General features: G+C 54.3%; 1 protein-coding gene and 1 long non-coding RNA gene across 5 annotated transcripts; one reads left to right on the top strand and one right to left on the bottom strand.

Annotated features, from left to right (window-relative positions):
• Positions 1–1,651: 1,651 nt before the first annotated feature.
• LOC127480600 (uncharacterized) lies at positions 1,652–9,134 on the bottom strand. Its single transcript, XR_007907969.1, has 3 exons — positions 8,947–9,134; positions 8,322–8,444; positions 1,652–3,035 (listed from the first exon to the last, which is right to left on the bottom strand). It is a non-coding gene; the product is annotated as an uncharacterized LOC127480600 (long non-coding RNA).
• KLHDC8A (kelch domain containing 8A) lies at positions 6,592–18,314 on the top strand. 4 transcript variants are annotated; one of them, XM_051808873.1, is made up of 8 exons: positions 6,592–6,838; positions 8,169–8,313; positions 12,649–12,715; positions 13,356–13,751; positions 15,306–15,470; positions 16,583–16,798; positions 17,120–17,221; positions 17,416–18,314. In XM_051808873.1, the coding sequence occupies exons 4-8, from the start codon at positions 13,376–13,378 to the stop codon at positions 17,607–17,609; spliced, it is 1,053 nt and encodes a 350-aa protein (XP_051664833.1). In that variant the 5' UTR covers positions 6,592–6,838; positions 8,169–8,313; positions 12,649–12,715; positions 13,356–13,375; the 3' UTR covers positions 17,610–18,314. The 4 variants fall into 4 exon arrangements, with proteins under 4 accessions (XP_051664833.1, XP_051664831.1, XP_051664832.1 ...); XM_051808871.1 differs by lacking the exon at positions 6,592–6,838 and having other exon boundaries at positions 8,011–8,313; XM_051808872.1 differs by lacking the exon at positions 6,592–6,838 and having other exon boundaries at positions 8,226–8,373.
• Positions 18,315–19,081: the final 767 nt, after the last annotated feature.

The raw sequence follows: 19,081 nt of genomic DNA, 5'->3' as shown, positions 1-19,081 counted from the left end.
AATGAGCTGGGAATTTGGGCAGCTCTGCTCCTCAGAGCACCCGGGGTGTGTGAGCTGGGCAGGGTTTTATTTCCCCCCCTGCCCCCTCCTGGAGGTGGCAAATGTTCTAATCAAAAGCAGGTCACCAGAGAGCGAGGCACGAAGGAAGGAGCAGCTGTTGCATCCAGTCAGGCACAATATTCCTGTGCCAGAAATGATTCATTTGGGCTGGGTAATATATATGGAAATGTGCTGCAGGAGCATGGCTGGGAACAACCCGTTGTGTTCACCCCTGACGGAGCTGAGCTGGGCTTTGGGTTCCTGACGTGCCTTTTCCTGGCTTGGATGTGTCAAATAAACACCAGAAACTCCCCTTTGGGTTACTGGGCTGCACTTAAATCTCTATATTTGCTTCTTTTAGGCTGACATGGCTGAAAACACCACTGACATCCACTAAATGAAGGCTCTGGCAGCGAGCTGGATGGAGGGGGAATAAAATCCTGCAGCAGGAGCACTCTGGATGGACAGATAAAAGGGGAAGAATAAAGGGAATGGAGTAGGTGGACCGTTGCAGAGGTCTTGGGGTATTCTGAAAAACATCTGAGCTGAAAGGGATTTCGACTCTTTTTTCCTCCAGTAGAACATTCCGTGTTTTAATCTCCCAAAGCCTTTTTTTGGGGGAGTTCCTCAGCACCGATTTGCCCCCACCTTTTCCTTTATTGTCACGTCCTTTGAAGTTCTCTTCAAAGATGATGAAGCCCCAACTTCCCCATTTACTCTGCAGCCTGTAATGAATATCCAGCTTTGTTGAAGCAATTAGCTTGGTGGGGTGATTTCTCTGGTGCTGTTTAAAAAATAATAAAATTTAAAAAAAAAAAGAAGTTCCCGAATCCTGAGAGGTTTAGACATGTTTTGAAAAAACACTGAGCCCAACAGCTGTGCAGTGGACTAATCTGACAGTACAGCAGCTGTCATAACAAAAGCAGAGCTGGTTCAAACACAGCTCCTTTGTTGGGTGATTGAAAATGATTTAAAGGAAAAGGTTATTTACTGCTTCTGCCGTGTGGGGCCGGGGCAGTGACTGCTCCCTGTGATCCCCCAGCACATGAATGGGCCCTTAACCACTTCTTTGCTCTGGTTTAGAGGCTCAGGCACTTTGGGGAACTGGGATTTTGTTTGGATGCTTTGCTGCTGGCTTTGTCTCCAGGCCCTCTGTGGTTCTGGAGTCGTCTGGTGGAGGTGCCTGCCCGGGGTTCTGGGTTGATGGCAAATCACTTCAACACCCTCACCCCCCACCTCCGTGATCACCGAGTGCTCCGGGGAACGCACAGCAGGATAATTAAGCAATGTCACTTGTAAAGATGGCCTGAACTGGGGCTTTTTAAAAGTATCAAATTATGCAACCCCGTGTAGATATTTCAGGTTAATTCCCTCGTATTTTAAGGCCTTTCCCCCCCCCCTTTTTTTTCCTCATTCAGACAGAAGTGCTGGAGTAACCTTTGAAACAAAAGACTTCAAAGTGACAGCAGCCTGTGCCTCTGGCTATACTGAAGTAAGTAATCTACTAAAGCATGAATATTTTATGTCTCTACAGCTAAATGAAGGAAATTACAAGTTGATATAAACTGATGTTCTTTGTATTAGCTCATGACAAATGCAGCAATTACCCCCAATCAGTTAATTACAGCATCCTTCTGTGGCCTGCCTTCCACTTCCACGAGCTTTCTTTTGTAAGAGGGGCGAGTTAAACTCCCAGTTCCTTTGTGCTGCTTCTTGGAAGAAGGGCTTTGTTGATGCTGTTGGAAATTATATCAATTTTAATAGCACACAGTGACAGTCCCTGGTGTTCCCTCAGCCCCTTCTTGCTGCTTCCTCTCTGGTTTGTGCTTCTTCACACCCGGAGGTGTCTGAGGATCCTTTTGTCTGGCTGACAGGACAGCAGCTCAATAACCCCCCTCGAGGGTGCATTAAAGTGAGAGGTGAACAATTAGGGGGGTTGGAGGGTCGCTGCTTTAGTGGCTGAACTTCAGGTGGGCTGTGAACGTGGGTGGCCGTGTGAGAATTCACCGCTGAGCCGCTGAGAGCAGAACAGGCTCCACAGACTCCTGCGAGCCCCTTTCAGCTCCCAGCTCCTTTGTGAGAGCAGCTCTGTGAAAACACACTCCCATTCTTCCCCGTCCTGCACACACAGAAGAGGGAACCCTGGGAGACCATCTCCTGCTGCTGTCAGAGAACCATGAAAGTGGTTTTTCTTCCTTGCAGGGGAACACGGGGATCAAAGGGGGGCCTGACCTGTGGTTGTGGTTCAGCTCGGGGCTGACCAGACGAGTGTTCTGCTGGTGCTGCTTCGCTCTCAGCCCTCCAGCAGCACATCCCAGCCGTGCCCCACCTGCCATTCCTGGGCATCCCTTGCCTGCTGCATCCCAGGCACCTTTTCCTGGGAATAGGAGGTGTCCAGGGTGAGAGCTGAGCAGCGCTGGGTTATCCGAGAGCAGGCAGTGACGGGGCAAGGGGGGAGTGGTTTTAAACTAAAAGAGAGGAGGTTTAGATGGTTTGGGAGAAATTCCTCCTTGGGAGCGTGGTGAGGATGGAATTCCCAAAGAATTGTGGCTGGAAGTGTCCAAGGCCAGGTCGGGCAGGGCTTGGAGCAACCTGGGCTAGTGGAAGGTGACCCTGCCCAGGGCAGGGGGTGGCACTGGATGAGCTTTAAGGTCCCTTCCAACCCAAACCATTCCATAATTCCATGATCCCCCTGTGCCAGCTGCAGGAAAAGTGGCACCTGGGTCAATCTCCAAAGCTCATTCTAACAGAAACCTGGCTTTGTGGTTCTTGGGTTTATTTTTTTTTATTCTGCCCCTAATTGCAAGGTTCCTGTTTGATTCAGTGGCAGGATTCCACATCTAAAATATAACTTTGTAAGGTCAGTGGTGAGAATTCAGCTTTCCCCTCGTGGATCCTTTGGGAAAAGGGCCTGAACCACTTCCAGTCATTGACACTAAAATCTGCACGTGGCATCAGAGATGATGAGACTTCAAACTGAGCCAGAAGATTTTCCCCTGAAGGAGAGAGAGTGAAGTGAGATGGTTTGCTCTGGAATTTCCTTTTCATCCAGGAGGCAGAAAACCCCACATGTATTTCCATTCTTGCAGTGAAACTCCAGCAGGGGTGGGATTTAAGGGGCACATCACTGGTGGGGAGGACACACACGTGTCAAGGGGACATGTGGCATCTCTGCATCTGAGGGACAATCACTTGTCACTCCTCTGGGGTGGCAGCAGAGAAAATATTTGGGCTGGTTGCTGTTCTTTGGTGGTTTTCCTCTTTTTCTTGTTTTTTTTTTTCCTCAACTGTCTCACTTCCCTTTGCCCCCCCAGCCCCTTTTCCCAGCTTTGCTCAGCTCCCACCTTGGAAGTGTGGATGGAATTACTGATGGACTGACATCCCGTTACCACCCACCTCCTCCAAGGGTTTTGTTTTCAAGCTGGTTTTTTTTTTTTGGTTTTTCTTTTTAAAGCACAAAACATTTAACCGACATTTAACCCCCAAAGGACAGAAAACCAACTTTCTCTGCGATTTAAATGAAAAATTTTGAGGTGGATCAGGAGTTAACTCACCAAACTCTATTAAAATATTATTTTTTTCATAGAAAATCACAATTCTCCACTGATTTTTTTTTTCTCCCCTTCACATCCTTTTAAAGGGATTTTTTTAAAATCCAGTTTTTACACAGCCTGCTCCCGTGTCTTATCTCTGCCTGGCCCATGAATGATTAACCCTCCTGCCTTTGAGACCTGGAGGACAAAATGCTGCTGTTCAAAGTCCCTCCCCTCGCTCAGAGGCTCCTCCAGCTCGTTCCCAGAGGCACTTTGGCCCCGGCTCTGGGATGGATTGACCCCTTGGGCTGCTCAGGAGCTCGGATGGGAACCCTGGGAACACCCAGGAGCTGCAGGTGGGGATCCCAGCAAACTGCTTTGATCCAGCACTCTGGGAACCCTGGCTGGGGCTCAGCTGCTCCCAGCCCTGCTGTGTCCATAAATCCCCTTCCTGGGGGCAAACAGCTCTTTTCCAGCTCTGCATAAACATGGAATTATCCTTTATTCTTCTGAGGAGCACACAGAGCATCTCCAAGCTCGTTCTGCTGAGTGGAGCTGCTTTCCTGTGCAGGAGGGTGGGTTTATTTGGGGTTTTTTTTGCCCAGCACTGTCTTTTCCAAGTGCCTGCCTGTCTGCAGGGCTGTCTCTGGCTGTTTGTCAGACGGGCACACGCAGCTGGTGGAATTCTCCCCGTGGGATAAAGGTTGGGATTGAGGGATCCCCGGAGCTCTGGGCTCCTGTCTGCTCCTGTTAAGGTGACTCCCTGCACTGCAACCAGCTCAGGGCCCTGCAGGAGGGAGAATTAATTAATGAACTGGTTAATTAACTGTCAGCTCGCTGAATCTCTGGGAGAAATGACAGGGGGAGGATGGATGGTGTCTCTCCAGTCCCCTGCACTGCTCCCCACTGCTGGTGCCAAAGCCCCAGCTCTGCCTGCTGGCACAGGGAGATGCCCGGGCAGGTCCTGCTTTTCCTCTTTATCTGCAGCCACCTCATCTCTTCTCAAAGAAAAGCCTCTCACTGGGCTGCTGGGGGGGACTTTTGCTGCTTTTTTTCCTGTTTTCTTCCTCAGGGCAGCTCCTCACACCTTTCCCAGCCAGGACTGGGTCGGTGCTCCTCGGGTGGAGTTGGCTCAGCCTGAAGTGAGGTGAGAAAGAGGCAAATCCAACCTGACCGTGGGGCTTATTTGTGTAATTTGCAGGAATTCCTGCAAAAAACCTCTCCTGCTGTTCCCATGGAAACAGATGTTGGGCTGCAGGAAAGTGCTGTAGGTTTTCAGGACTATTATTTCCCCCCCTCCTCTACCTCCTTCACCTCCTTTATCATTTCCAAGCAGCCTGGAAAACAAAATCCTTCCTCTTTTTTGAGGCACAAATGTGGAAGGTGGGAGCTCCATCACTCCCAGACAGACAGTTATTTTCCAGCCTGTTGGCTCTGACTCATCCACCAGGCAGGTTGGAACACCTGGGGTTTTATGGCCAAGCTGCTTCTGTCACATTTAAACTCCCCTTCTTCCCCTGCCTTCCTCTCATTCCTCTTGTCTCTCTCAGAGAGACATTTCTCTTGGCTCTCTCTTTTTTTGGCTGGTGCAGACTCTTCATCCCTGAAGGTGAGGCTCCATCCCTGCATCCAGGAAAGTATGAAAGGTCACTGGTGGAGTTTCTTTGTTGTTTTGGTTTTAAATGGGTGAATGAAATGTTGTGGAGGTGAAAGAGGATCTGTTTTAATGATTAGTTTTTAATATTTGTATTAATATTTATATTTCATTTATTTATATTAAATTTTTTAAGATTTCTATTTGATAATTATTAGTTTTTTAAAATGTAGTTGTTAGTGTCAGGTATGTAGGGCTGTGAGGATGACGATGATGAAGGCAGAGCTCTGCCAGGGCCCTGGTGTGTGTCCCACCATCCCTGCTCCCTGTTCTATCATAACCCATCCCATTTTTCCTTCCATCCAGAGGTCCCTGGTTGCTGTGAAAACCCCACTCATCACAGGATGAGGAGCCCAACCAAGCAGGTGAGACAGGAAGACAAAAAGCAGGAAGGAAAATTTAAAAAAACCCAAAACCAACAACCCCCCCCCCAAAAAAAAAAAAGCACAAAAAATCAAATCTCAACCAAGCAACCAAAAACCCACCTGGGCCCAAACCCAGGATCCTGAGCCAAGGTGCCCTTTGGCCCCCAAGCCAGGGAGCAGGAGCTCCAAAATGCTTCCAAACACCGCCCTGCTGCTGTGTTCCAGGAGGGGGGTTTGCAAACCAGGGTTTCTCCCCAGCTCCCAGGTGGAATCTGCTGTGCCATGGCATTCCAGGGACCAGCTGCAAACCTGGCACAGCCCCTGGGCCACCACCAGCCACAGAGGTCACTCAGTGCCAGGGCAGCTTTGAGCTGGTGCCCAGCACGGGAATGTGGGCATGGAGAGGAGCTGCCAACCCTGGGGCTGGGATATCAGCTCATCCCGGAATATTTAGGCTGGAAAAGACCTTCAAGGTCACCGAGCCCAAGCTGTGCCAACAACCCCACCGTGAGTGCCACGGCCAGTCCTTCCCTGCACACCTGACACCCCTTTCCAGGAAGGAATTCCTGCTGGGAATCACACCAGCCTGTGCCCTGCAGCCTCTGCTTCCCTTTCCCTACTCCCAGGAAACTGGGCTTTCCACACACCCAGCCCTTCAGTGGTTTGAGAAGACCTTTTATGATTTTTTTTTTTGTTTTATTAAACTTGTGGATTGTGGCAGGAGCTCAGAGCTTGCAGGAAACCTTGGTTCAGAGCTCCTGGACTCACCTGGAACCAGTCTGCTAAATAATAATAACAACTAACAATTGTCCAATAATGCCAGGCTGCCAACAGGCCCCCTGTTAAAATCCAGTTTGGTGGCATCTTCTGAAATCCCTTCAGAAGTGAATTCTCTGCACTGAAGATCCTCGTGTTCCATTGGCCCCACGCTAGAGGGGTTTATTTAAATACAAATTGAATCCTCCCACTGGAAAGCTAAACAGGAGATTAAAATAGCTGCCAGGGGATGGGGAATTTGCTTTATGAAGAGTCATTTGACTCAAGTTCTTGCTGATTTCCCCATTTTTCTTGTTTTATGGCCGGAGATGCGTTGGAATTGTTGCCTGTCCCAGCCAGGAGGGATGAACCTGGTCACTGTGGGGCTCAAATTTAACCCCCCTCCAGTCACCTCTGGCACTGGCACTGCTCCAGGGAAGTGGCCACTGGAGAACTGATGTGGAAACAAGACTTTTCCAGCTCTGGAAGTTGTAAGTTCAAGGGATGATGGTGCTCAGAACTCTGTGCTGGTGGGGAAAGCTGCAGGGGCAGGATTGCCTGGGGGTGCCGAGGACTTTCAGAGCTCCAGAACCCCTTCGAGGGGGTTTCTGAAGGATCAGAAACATCTGCTGGGCTGAACTACAACCAGAAGATCTCTGGGGAGGAGCTGGGAAGTTTGAGGGAAGGTGCATCCAAAGGATCTTTTTTTTTCTCTCTTTTTTGGCTTTGGCTTAGAAATGACTTTTCTGCAAATTTATTCCGCGACACTCTGGGGAGAGGAACACGCTTTTAACAGGTTTTTGGAGAAGCAGGTCAGGGAAGTGAAAGCCTGGGAGGACTGGCAGGCTGGGAAACGGGCCCAAGGGTCCTCCATCCCACCCAGAGGGGCCTCTGCACCCTCCCAGCTCCCCGTGGGACGGCTGGGGCTGCAGGGAGAGGGATTTGGGGTGCAGGGAACAGGGATTGGGGTGCAGGGAACAGGGATTTGGGGTGCAGGGAGAGGGATTTGGGGTGCAGGGAGAGGGATTTGGGGTGCAGGGAGCAAGGATTTGGGGTGCAGGGAGCAGGGATTTGGGGTGCAGGGAGCAGGGATTTGGGGCTGCAGGGAGAGGGATTTGGGGCTGCAGGGAGCAGGGATTTGGGGTGCAGGGAGAGGGATTTGGGGTGCAGGGAGCAGGGATTTGGGGTGCAGGGAGCAGGGATTTGGGCTGCAGGGAACAGGGATTTGGGGTGCAGGGAGAGGGATTTGGGGTGCAGGGAGCAGGGATTTGGGCTGCAGGGAACAGGGATTTGGGCTGCAGGGAGAGGGATTTGGGGTGCAGGGAGAGGGATTTGGGGCTGCAGGGAGCAGGGATTTGGGGCTGCAGGGAGCAGAGATTTGGGGCTTGGTTTGGGGCCCTTGTGGGGCCACAATGGGGTGGCACATCCGCGGGATGGGCTCTTCCCTCCCCGAGCCCTGGGGTCCATCCTCTGGCAGCCAGCCTGGACAGACCCCATCCCTTCCCGACCCAGGGGACGCAGCTCCAGCTTTCCAGCTCCTACTCTCCCTTCCCCAGGAGTTTTGTTTGCGCTGCCGGGAGGGAGGGCGGGCGAGAGTGGGGGGGGGAGAGCGGCCGTTCCAGAACATCCTGTGCCTTAAAAGCCATAAAAGGCTTAAGTATGGAGCGGTGATGCTGGGAGCCCGCACGCACACGCGGCTGCCGCTCCGAGGAGGAGAGCAGATGGGGAAACACCCTCCTCCGTGACCGTCCTACATCTTCCAGAGGGGGAACAGCAGCGCCGCTGGATTTATGGGGATTTTTTTTCCCCCCTCCCACGCAGCGTTCCCAGCCCCGGCTGCTCCCGGCGCCGCTCGCATCCCTGGAGGCGCTCGGAAGGGGATGCTCGGAGGGCACCGGGCATTTTTGGGGTGAAGTCGCGGCGGGTTCGTGGCCATGCTCCGCCCGGACTCGGTTTCCCCGGAGCTGTGAGTACCTCTGCTCTTCCCCAGCGATCCCGGCGGGAAGGAGGGAGCTCCTCGCTGGAGGTCAGTGGGTGATTCGGGAGAGGGATGCCTTGGAAGGGAACAGCTTCCTGCCGGCGTCAGGCTTTTCAAACCTTTGAGTTTGAAAAAAAACTGGGTTAAAAAAGGTTAAAAAGGATGGGTTTCCCCTTTACTTTTTGTGCAGAAGGGCGGGTTTACCCTTACTTCTTATTTATTTCTTTTTTTTTTTTATTTTTTCCTTCCTCCCTGTAGCCCCCAAATCCCATATTTGGAGCCCTTCTCCCAGCCCAGGCCCTGGCAGGGACGGGGGTGTGCCGTGACCTCTCCCCAGCTGTGATCTGGCCCAGGCTCTTCCCATTCCCTCCGCAGGGATGCAGCCGAAACACAGAGTGACGGGAGCTCTGGAAACACAACCCGGGAGAGGCTGCGGGGCTTGAAAAAGCCCTTCTGGGTTTGTGACTCGTGCAAAAAAGAGAAGCTGTTCGTGCAGAGGCAGCTTTGGGGGGCGACGGGAGGGATGCAGGTTGGGCATCCTAGTCGAGGGGAAGGGGATCCCTTCGGTCCTGTAGGTTGGTCTTGATTAAATTATAACAATGAAATGTGAGCAAATCTTACCTTGTTCTGCTGATTCTTCAGCCCACACAGGGGAAAAAAAAAAGGCTGGTCTGGGGTCTTTGTCTGTGCTAAAAAAACGAAACAGCTTCTCTCCCTGTCCCGTGGCTGCAACACTCCTGAAATGCTGGTGCTGTGGAATATTCCCTTGCACAGCCTCCCTGCCCTGCTCCTGTCAGCAGCTGCAGGAAACTGCCTTTGGCACCAGGAGGGTGGAAAGATCCCGGGGGGACGGGGATGGGGGGAAGGGGGAAGCTGAAGGGGGAGGTCGGATGGGTCACAGCCTCCAAACTGCCCCTCCGTGAGTCTGCAGGGGATGCTCGGGGTCAGGAGGAGCAAAAGGAGCTGCCTGTGAGCTCTGCTGCTTTTTGTTTGCTTGGTACAATTCATTAGCTCCTAATCCTGATGGGTTTCCTCTTTGCTTTTGCCTTTTTTATTTTATTTTATTTTATTTTTTTGCCAGCTGGGTGATTTGCAGCGAGAAGGCAGAGAACTAGTGGATTTTGTTGTTGTTGTTATTTTTCTGGGTAGCTGTTACTATGGCAAGGAAACTTGATTCAGAGAGAGGTCAGCAATGCCAGGCTGAAAATCTCATGCATGTTCTGTTTAAAGAACTCAGCTGCCAGGGTTTGAGCAAGGGAGAAGGAAAAGCACCAGAGTCCCTGGTTTTCAGAGGGTTTCAAGCCTTTTCTGCCTAAAAGTGGGATTTATTTGCCAACCCAGGCTTGCTGTTCCATGACATCGTGGGCTGAGCTCTCTGGACTGTTGCACAGTTTAGGGGGTTTTGGGGTGCTGAGCCCCTCTAAAAATCTATTTGGTGGCAGAGAAATGAGCTTTATCCCTGGAGGAGGAGGGATTCCTGGTTCTCTTTTGGATGCTGAGCAGAGGGAACGTGGACTTAAAGCTTCCTGAACGTTGTATTTCCTGACTCTGCTGCCTTAAGGAATCATTTCTTTCCAGCAAAGGCCTGAGCCCACACCAGGCTGGAGTTTATCTGCCAGATTTGGGCAGACAAATCCCAGACCACCACATTTCTCTGCTTCCAGGAGGAAAAGCAGCTCCCTTCCATTACTGGGATTGATGGGGAGCTTTGGGTGCTACTCCCACACCTGAAACTTTCTCTGTGTGTTATTTGGGGTGCTCCTCACCCTCCTGCCTTCCAGCACAGGTGAAAACAGCACAAAGAAGCTGCCACAGTGTGTCCCCTCCTTCCTCATCACTTTATTCCTTAATAAAGCTCGGATTTTACCCAATATGGGATGGGATAGCTGGGAAGCTCCAGCTGCAGGTTGGGATTTTGGGGAGATGTGGGGTCCCACCTCCACCTGGAGCTTCCTGAGCCCCAGGAGAGCAGGAATGCTGATCCCAGGACAGCCTGCCTGAGGTGTGCTGGTCCCTCTCTGCCCCTCAGAGCAGGTGAGTGCTTGAGGAGCAGGAAACACTTCCCTTCTCCAAACTGTGCATTGGATCCTGTGCCTGGAACAGCTCCAGGGAAGCACCCAAATGTTGCTGTAACTGGAATTGCTCTGGGAAGAGGGTCAGGAGCAGGCAGGGCAGAGCTGGGCTGTGCCAGACCCTCCCTTTTTGACAGTGGGTGACATTCCTGGAGATCTCCCCTCTGTGTCCTCCTTACTGGCCTTGTACCACAGTCCCTGGGACAGAAATGGGTTGATTCCCTGCCCTGAACCATCTCCTTTGAGCTGCCTTCCTGGGGGCTGTGCTGTCATCTCTCCTGCCCTGGGTTTGATGGAGCACAGGCAGCCAAGGCAGAGCTGGAAGGGAGCTGCTCCCTCCCACCTGGTGCTGAGGAGCAGGAGCTGTGATTCCTGCTGGGCTCTGGCTGCTATTCCCAGGGTGCTACCCCTGTTCCTGCCTCTGTGGTGATGCCTGTCCCTGGAGCAGTGGGAATTGCTGCTGGAAGTTGTTGGGTGATGCTGGGTGTCGGGTTGTTTGCAGCCCCTTCTCCCTTGGGAGACACAAGAGCCTTTTCCTGGAGCAGGAATTTCATGGATTCCTCTGCCCCACTGGTGACTGTGCCTGTTTTAACCTGCCCCTGGTGACAGCAAGGAGCACGTGGGTTGTGTTTGGGGTTGGCAGATGTGGTGTTCTGGACCCAGCTCCAAATGGGGCTGTGATGGGGGTCCTGGGCCTGACCCATTCCCAGAGCTGCTGGTGGAAATCTGGGAGTGGAAATCTGCTGCTGGGAGGGAGGAGGGATGGTTGGAGGGAGGAGATTTGGGCTCCAGCCCCCTGAACTGAGGGAATTTCACTCCTGGAGCAGCAAAGCTCCCAAATCCTGGGGAGAGGTGGGATCAGGAGGAACGGGGAAGCAGCACCGAGCACGGACTTCTCTCCCTGTTCAGCCCGTGGATCCCTTTGACACCCACCAGTGCTTGTGATAAACCACAATTCATGGCAGGTAATAAACACCAGTGACCCAGGGGCTCTCCAGGATGAGCCCAGTGTGACCTGCAGGGTGAGGAATGGCTTTTCCTTGGAGTGTCCCAGCACAGGGAGCTCAGTCCTGCACACCAAGAGCCCTGACCCCCTCTCAGAGGGTGCTGGGGGGGCTCCCCCTGCCCAGCCAGGCTCCACATCCACTTGGAAAAGACCCTGGAGGGTTTGTAGGTGCTTGCTGAGCTCTTAAAGCAGGGATTTTTGTCCTGCAAGGGCAAGGTTTGGGTGCTGGAGTGGGCTCAGCTCCTCTGGTAGAAAAGCAATTTCCCTTCCTTTTGATTTCAAAACGTCAGTGCTTCCAATTAGTTTGGGGTAATGAAGTGGTAATTCCCTGTCCCTGGCTGCAGTGCACTGAGGGGGTGGCCAGCAGGTTTTGACAGTGCTGGCATTGCTTCCCAGGGAGATCCAGGTGATGCTGGAGACAGGGAGACAGAGGACGTGGGCACAGTGTTTCAGCTGACCTTGATTTTCTTTAAATAGCATGGCAAAGGAATAGCAGGTTATTTGTATGCCAAGGCAGCTGAATGCAGGCAGAGCTTTGCACTGCAGCTGCTGAGGGCTCTGGAGATGCTGGTTGCCCCTCTGGGATCACACCTGGGCTGAATTTCCAGCTCTTTGTTCTGGATTTCCAGGTCTTTTGCTCTGCTCGTTCCCACAAAGGACCTGCCCAGCACTCCAGAGAAATCCTCAGCCATCTCCAAGTGCTTTGAGCCACGTTCTGTGTGCTGGTGCGTTGAAAAGGAATCTTTAGGCTATTTTAGACAAGTGTTCTCAAGCTTTGGATGGTCCTTAATGACAGCAGAGAAACTGCCTGGCACCAGCAGGTTCTGTGTCTGTCAGACATCTGAGTGGTGCTGCTTGTGCCTCATCCCAGCACTTTGGAGCTGAAGGAATCGAGGCACAGGGCAGGAAAAGAACTTCTGGGTGTCTGAGTGAGAATCTCTCGTGCTCCTGGAAACAGGAGCTGCCTCTGCTCCTTTGCTGATTTACCCTGCTGGATTTGTCCGTGGAAATGCATGAATATTCACCTGGAAAGAGAATAAATTATTCATGAGAGCAGTGGCCCAGAGCTGCTGGAAGTGCCAAGGCCCAAATCCCGGAGCTGATCCCTTTGCTGTGCTGATGCTCCTGGGGAGGGGGGAGCAGCAGGAGAACAAACTGACTCCAACCCGCTCGCCTCATCATTTTTATTTTTTTATTTCCCCCCCTCCATACACAGACACCTCTTTTGTTTTGTTTTATTTTTAGGATCGGGCTCTGCATGAGCTTCTGAGGCAGGTCTGGATCTGTGGGATTAGTGGAGATGGAATGAAAGGTACCGGTGGTGCTGCTCTGGGGGGGTGGGTGGCAGGGGGGCTGTGGGGAGGGAGGGATGCTCCTGCTCCTGCTCTGCTCCTGCTCTGCTCCTGCCTGCCAGGGCAGGAGGGTGTTTGCACACTCCCTGTGTCTCTTGTTATTTTTCCCTGGCTTTTCCAGAAGGGCATTGAGGGGCTGGAGCGTGTCCAGGGAAGGGAATGGAGCTGGGAAGGGGCTGGAGCAGCAGGAGAACTGAGGGAGCTGGGGGGGCTCAGCCTGGAGAAAAGGAGGCTCAGGGGGGACCTTCTGGCTCTGCAACCCCCTGACAGGAGGGGGGAGCCGGGGGGGGTCGGGCTCTGCTCCCAGGGAACAAGGGACAGGAGGAGAGGGAACGGCCTCAGGCTGTGCCAGGGGAGGGTCAGGTTGGACACCAGGAGGAATTTCTACCTGGAAAGGGTGGTCAGGCACTGGAAGGGGCTGCCCAGGGAGGTTTGGAGTGCCCACCCCAGAGGTGTCCAAGGAAGGCCTGGCTGTGGCACTCAGTGCTCTGGGCAGGGGGACAAGGTGGGGATGGGGCACAGGGTGGGCTCCATAACCTCGGAGATCTTTTCCAACCTCAGCGATCCCACATCTCCACAATTCTCTGCTCTGCCCTGCAGCATAACCCACCCCCCTCACCATGGAGCTGGCCAACACCAAGGACTTCCAGTGGAAATCCCTGGCCCCGCTCCCGAGCCGCAGGGTCTACTCCACGCTGGTGGAGGCCGGGGGGCAGGTCTTCGCCATCGGGGGCTGCGACGACAGCGGGGTCCCCGTGGACTCCTTCGAGGTCTATTCCCCCGAGGCCGACCAGTGGACAGCCCTGCCCCCCATGCCCACGGCCCGGGCAGGGGTGGCCGTGGCCACGCTGGGCAAGAGGATCATGGTGGTCGGAGGGGTCGGGGCCAACCAGCTGCCGCTGAAGGTGGTGGAGATGTACAACGTGGACGAGGGCAGGTGGAAGAAGAGGAGCTCGCTGAGGGAGGCGGCCATGGGCATCTCGGTGACGGCCAAAGGCAAGGGGGGAACCTGCCACCAGGCTGGGGGGGTGGGGAGGGCTGGCATTGGCTCACAGGGTGGTGGCTGAAAGTTGGACTCGATGATCTTAGAGCTCTTTTACAACACAGTTGATTCTGTGACCAGTTGGTGCATCAGGCCCAAAAGCTCCCTGGGCAGTGGCACAGGGTTACCTTGTTCTCCAAACCCTTTTCTTTGACATCAGTTCACAGGATGGTGGTCAAAGGTTGGACTTGATGGTCTTAGAGGGCTTTTCCAACCTGATTGATTCTGTGATCAGTTGGTGCATCAGGCACAAAGGCTTCCTGGGCAGTGGTACAGGGTTACCTTGTTCTCCAAATCCTCTGGCATCAGCTGACAAGGTGGTGACCAGTCAAAGGTTGGACTCGATGATCTCAGAGGGCTTTTCCAACCTAATTGATTCCCTGCTTGCTGCATCAGGCCCAAAAGCTTCCTGGGCAGTGGCACAGGGTTACCTTGTTCTCCAAAACCTTTTCTTTGGCATCAGTTCACAAGGTGGTGGTTGAAGGTTGGACTTGATGATCTTACAGCTCTTTTCCAACCTAATTGATTCGGTGATGAGTTGGTGCATCAGGCACAAAAGCTTCCTGGGCAGTGGCACAGGGTTACCTTGTTCTTCTCCAAAACCTCCTCTGTGCTTCTCGAAGTTGAACCTCGTGTTCATCACATCCCACCTGCTCAAGATGTTCTGTGGGAGGCTGAAAGCAGATCAACCAGGGGGCTGCTTTCTGTTTTCAGCCCTGGAGCCACAAGGGCCACGACTGTGTTAGTCCCTGGGGGGATTTTGGACAGGTCCAAGCTCCAGGGTCTCAAATCAAACTCCCTCAGGGTTTTGAGTGAATTCTGGCCCTTGAGTGCTGCAGATGCTGGAAGAATAGGAAAGGTGCTGCTGGCTGAGGGCAGCCAGGCTGAGAGGACCTGCCTGAGGTTTGGAGCTGGGCTGAAGGTCTCAGAGCCACAGAACAGCTCTGGTTTGAGGAGACAGCTCTGATCCAAGCCCAGAAGCAGCCAGGAGAGAGTTGTCTTCATGGCCATGGGCTCAAATCATTGTATGAGGAGGGGAAGCAGCTGGTTTTGTGAAGCTCCTCTGCAAAATTTGACCCTGCTTTAAACACCCCGAGCTCTGCCTTATCAGCCCACCTCATTTCTCACTTTCTGAGGGAATCTGTGGAGCACTGACTTCCTCTGGTGTGCTCTGCCCTGCTTGGAAGAGCCTGGGCTGGGAGCTGTGTTCCCGAGGTCAGGCAGCTCCCGCTGTGCCCCGGGATTAGGGATCTAATCTCCAGGCAGCTCCTTTCAAAGCTGCTTGGTTTGTTTGCTTAAGTGGCTTTAAAAGCTACAGTCAAGGAATGCTTAAAAATAATGTTTACCATCCTGGGGATGATTTTCCAGTCTGAGAATAAGCTTCTCCTGGCTGATAAGGCAGGGTCAGTGTGGGGTGAAGGGCCAGGTGTGTTTTTGCAGGGCGGGGATTTCTGGTGCTTTTTTGTCATAATATTGGGATCTTTTTTTTTGCTTTTTGCCCTGTCCAGACTACAGGGTGTATGCAGCTGGTGGGATGGGATCTGACCTGCGGCCACACAACTTCCTGCAGCACTATGACATGCTCAAGGACATCTGGGTGTCCCTGGCAGCCATGCCCACACCCCGCTACGCTGCCACCTCCTTCCTCAGGGGCACCAAGATCTACGTGCTGGGTAAGGACCAGCCCTGCCTCCTCCTCCTCCTCCTCCTCCTCCTCCTTTGATCTGAGCACTGAGAACCTCCCTGGAAGAGGCTTTTGGGGACGTTCTCCTCCATCCTTCCCCGATTTCTCACACCCTCAGAAGCACTGGGGGGTTTTGGGGCGGGTTTGGGTTCACAGCTCCGTGATGAGCACAGAGGAGAGCCCCTCCAGCACCCCAGGAGCTCACAGGTCCGTGCTGGGTGGGGGGGTCCCCTGTCCCCCTCCCCACACTGCTGGAAGATGAGGGTACAGTGGTGTTTGCCTGCTTGGTTGGCAGCCCTGTGACTGTGCTAAAAGCCCTTGGACTCAATTGATGCATAGAATACTTCAATAAATAAACACTTTTGTGCATTTTATAGCAGCAGCAGCTTCACAAAGGGACTGCCTTTGGCAGAGGAAAGACCTGTGTAGTTGAGCTGGAACAAGCCCTTTGCAGGGGATGATTTCCATGAGTTTTGCCTTGTAGAAATGAAAACTGAGGCAGAGGAATGTTGCTGTCAGCTCGTGGCCAAACGGCACGTCAGGATCAAAACACACCAGTCCTGATTTCTCCAACGGCCAGACAGCCCTGGTTTGCTTGAGGGGTGACCAGAAAAGAGCTTTTGATCTATTTTGCACTTTGCTGGCTGCTGGGGAACAGTCTGTGAGGCCGGGAGCGAGCGCAGGCTCTGCCTTCAAAGGCTGAGAATAGCTGCCTTCATCTGAGCCTGATGGGTGCAGGGATAACGTGGGTCCTTGGCAGGGGGAGCAGCAGCTGCTCTGGCTCTCCTGCTCTCAGGAGCTTGGCAGCAAGGCCAGGGCTCGCTGGATCTGAGCTCATCTGAATTGCAAAGGCTCCCCGAGCCTGATCCCCGCTCTGCTGGGAATTTGTCATGATTTAACCAGCGCACACCAAACACCTCCCTGTGCCAGCGGCTCTGCCGGGGGGGTGATGTGCTGGGAAATGAAGGGTTCTCGTGGCATGAACCCGCAGCTGAAGGAGAGGGAGCGCAGAGGTGAAAAATTCCCAGGCTCAGCAGGTGACCTGAGAGCCCGGGAAGCTCCTGTGGTGCCTGCCCTGACCCTCTCCTCCCCCTCTCCCAGGTGGAAGGCAGTCCAAGTACGCCGTCAACGCCTTCGAGGTCTTCGACACGGACACCAGGTCGTGGACCAAGTTTCCCAACATTCCCAACAAAAGGGCCTTCTCCAGCTTCGTGCCCACGGAGGACAGGCTGTTCAGCCTCGGGGGGCTGCGGCAGGGGCGGCTCTACAGGCAGCCCAAGTTCATGAGGACCGTGGACGTGTTCGACGTGGAGCAAGGTGGGGCTGGGCTCGGGGCTCTGCTGGCCTTGCAGAGCACAGAGCTCTCACCTGCTGAGGCCTGGGGCTGCTGGTGCTTGAGCCCAGCCTAGAGGAAGGCCTGCAGTCAGGATTAACAAGCGAAAAGGGGAGACCATGGTTCAGAGGGGGCTGGATTCAACAGCTGCCTCCTGACCTGGCGATGAGGGACCCGACCCATCTCATGGGGTTTTATTACCCCGAGGTGCAGCAGCAGAACTGCACTCCCTCAGGCAAGAAGGTCAGAGGGGTTTTCCAGGAGTGGATGCTCCCATAACACCCAGTGTGTCCTGTCCCTCCCAGGTGGCTGGATGAAGATGGAGCGCTCCTGCTACCTGAAGAAGAGGCGAGCAGACTTCGTGGCTGGGTACCTGAAAGGCAGAGTTGTCGTGGCTGGGGGACTAGGTGAGGCACTGGGGGTGCTGGGAACACTTCTGAAGCCAAGTGTGGGTCATGTGTTATTGTCACAAAGAGGAGAGATCCTGGCTGGCTGGAGGGAGCAGGGAAAACCAACCCCATAAGGGAACGGGGTGCAGAGCACACAAGGGATGCTCAGTGGGTATTCCCAGGTAACCCAGTGCCTCACTCTGTGCTTCCAGGAAACCAGCCGACCGTCCTGGAGTCTGCAGAGGCCTTTCACCCCGAGAAGAACAAGTGGGAGAGCCTCCCCCCCATGCCCACCCCGCGCTGTGCCTGCTCCAGCATCGTGGTGCGGAACTGCCTGCTGGCCGTGGGGGGGGTGAGCCAGGGCCTGAGCACGGCTGTGGAGGCCCTGTGCCTCTCAGATTCCTAGCTGGATTCCCAGCTGGATCCTGCCTGGAGCAGGACCTGCCCCTTGCTGGCCCTGGCAGTGGCATTGGTGGTGGTGCTGGCAGCTCCCGGGGTCAGGTGAGTGCCACCCAAGCTGTGCTGGGAGCTTGGAAGCCCAGCTCTGGAGCCACCAGACAGAGCTGCTGGTCCTCTGCTGGACACTGCTGTTGGAGCCCCATGGAGGGACCCCCCGTTTGGCCAGGGGTCCCCTCCAGTCACCTTCAGAGCTCTGTGGGGAGATTGAGGTGAAGGAACTGCTCTCAGCGCCGGTGCCGTGGCTCCTGCCCGCAGGAGATCTGGGAATGGTCTCCCTGCAGCCATCCAAAGGGTTTGGAGGGGCTGAGGCTATCCAGCCAGGTCAGTGGTGGCTCGGGGAGGACTGTTGTGGTGTTGCCCTCTTTGAGCATCCTGGGATCTCTGTGCTTCCCTGCTCGGATCCCTTTGGCTGCAGCCAGGGAACCTCCGAGCCTGCAGCCAGATCCAGGGGATCGTTCCTTTGCCTTCCTAGCAAGGCTTCTCCTGCAGACCTGTAGCATTTGCCTGGCACTTGGGCAGAACCTGGAGCCAAGGGCTGCCAGTGCTCCCTGAGGGATGAATGCCCAAGGTGTGGAAGACCTTCTTTTTGGCACAGGACAAGCACAGATCCTGCCTTTGCTGGGCTTCTTGCAGAGATGGCCTCAAGTCACAACGTTCCAACCTGGTTTTAGCTACTTTAATCCCTTGGGGTCTTCCCTTCAGCCCTGGGAGAAAGGAGCAAAGCTGAGCTGTGCCTCTGGTTCTGGCACATTCTCACCCTGGGGACAGGCAGTGGTTTGGGTGATGCAAAAAATCCCCCCCAGGCACCCCTGGCCATTGCCCCTGCTTTGGTTTCACTCTTCCCAGGCAGTTTTTGGGGTACAATTCCAGCTTGTAGCAGTTGCACCATTAAACTTGTCTTTGGAAAAGCCCCTGGAGGAGCCCCTTCTGTGCTCTGGGGCTATGCCAGAGGGGTGTGACCGTGTGAAAATGTGGAACCCAGACTGGAAAGGAGGAGAGGTGGGAGTCTGGGATCGTGGAATCAACGCTTTGGGTTGAAAGGGACCTTAGAGAGGCCATGTCGTTCCATGGGCAGGGACACCTGGGCAGCCTAACCCAGGTTGCTCCAACCTGGCCTGGGACACCCCAGGGCTGGGCAGCGATGTGACCCCATCGTTTGTCCTCTCCCAAGGCGTCACCTCCCTCATTAAGGCGGTCCCGGGGCTGCGGGCGGGGGGTCCCCGTTGTCACCGCGCTGTCACACGGAGGGTGCGGGGCGGCTGCCGCGGAGCACCGAGGACACCGTGCGGCGGCCGCGGACACAGCGGGGCCGGGCATCGCTCCCGCCGCTTCCCGGCAGCGGGACGTGGTCCCATCGGCCGGCCCCCGGCTCCTTCTCCAGGCTGGATGCCCCACATCCCGCAGCCGGGATGGCAGGGA

The sequence above is a fragment of the Manacus candei genome, unplaced genomic scaffold (assembly GCF_025592945.1).
Source record: "Manacus candei isolate 608988 ecotype Guabito, Panama unplaced genomic scaffold, ASM2559294v1 h1tg000073l, whole genome shotgun sequence".
Classification (NCBI taxonomy): Eukaryota; Metazoa; Chordata; class Aves; order Passeriformes; family Pipridae; genus Manacus; species Manacus candei.
The sequence above is the reverse complement of the archived record's forward strand: the minus strand, read 5'-3'. Positions and strand labels throughout refer to the sequence as shown.

What these genes read in the sequence shown, in the direction of transcription:
- KLHDC8A (XM_051808873.1), top strand. Translation starts at nt 13,376, where the DNA reads ATGGAGCTGGCCAACACCAAGGACTTCCAGTGGAAATCCCTGGCCCCG. An exon ending in CACCAAGATCTACGTGCTGG is followed by an intron (nt 15,471 to 16,582) that starts GTAAGGACCAGC and finishes CCCCTCTCCCAG; the next exon opens with GTGGAAGGCAGTCCAAGTAC. An exon ending in CGTGTTCGACGTGGAGCAAG is followed by an intron (nt 16,799 to 17,119) that starts GTGGGGCTGGGC and finishes TGTCCCTCCCAG; the next exon opens with GTGGCTGGATGAAGATGGAG.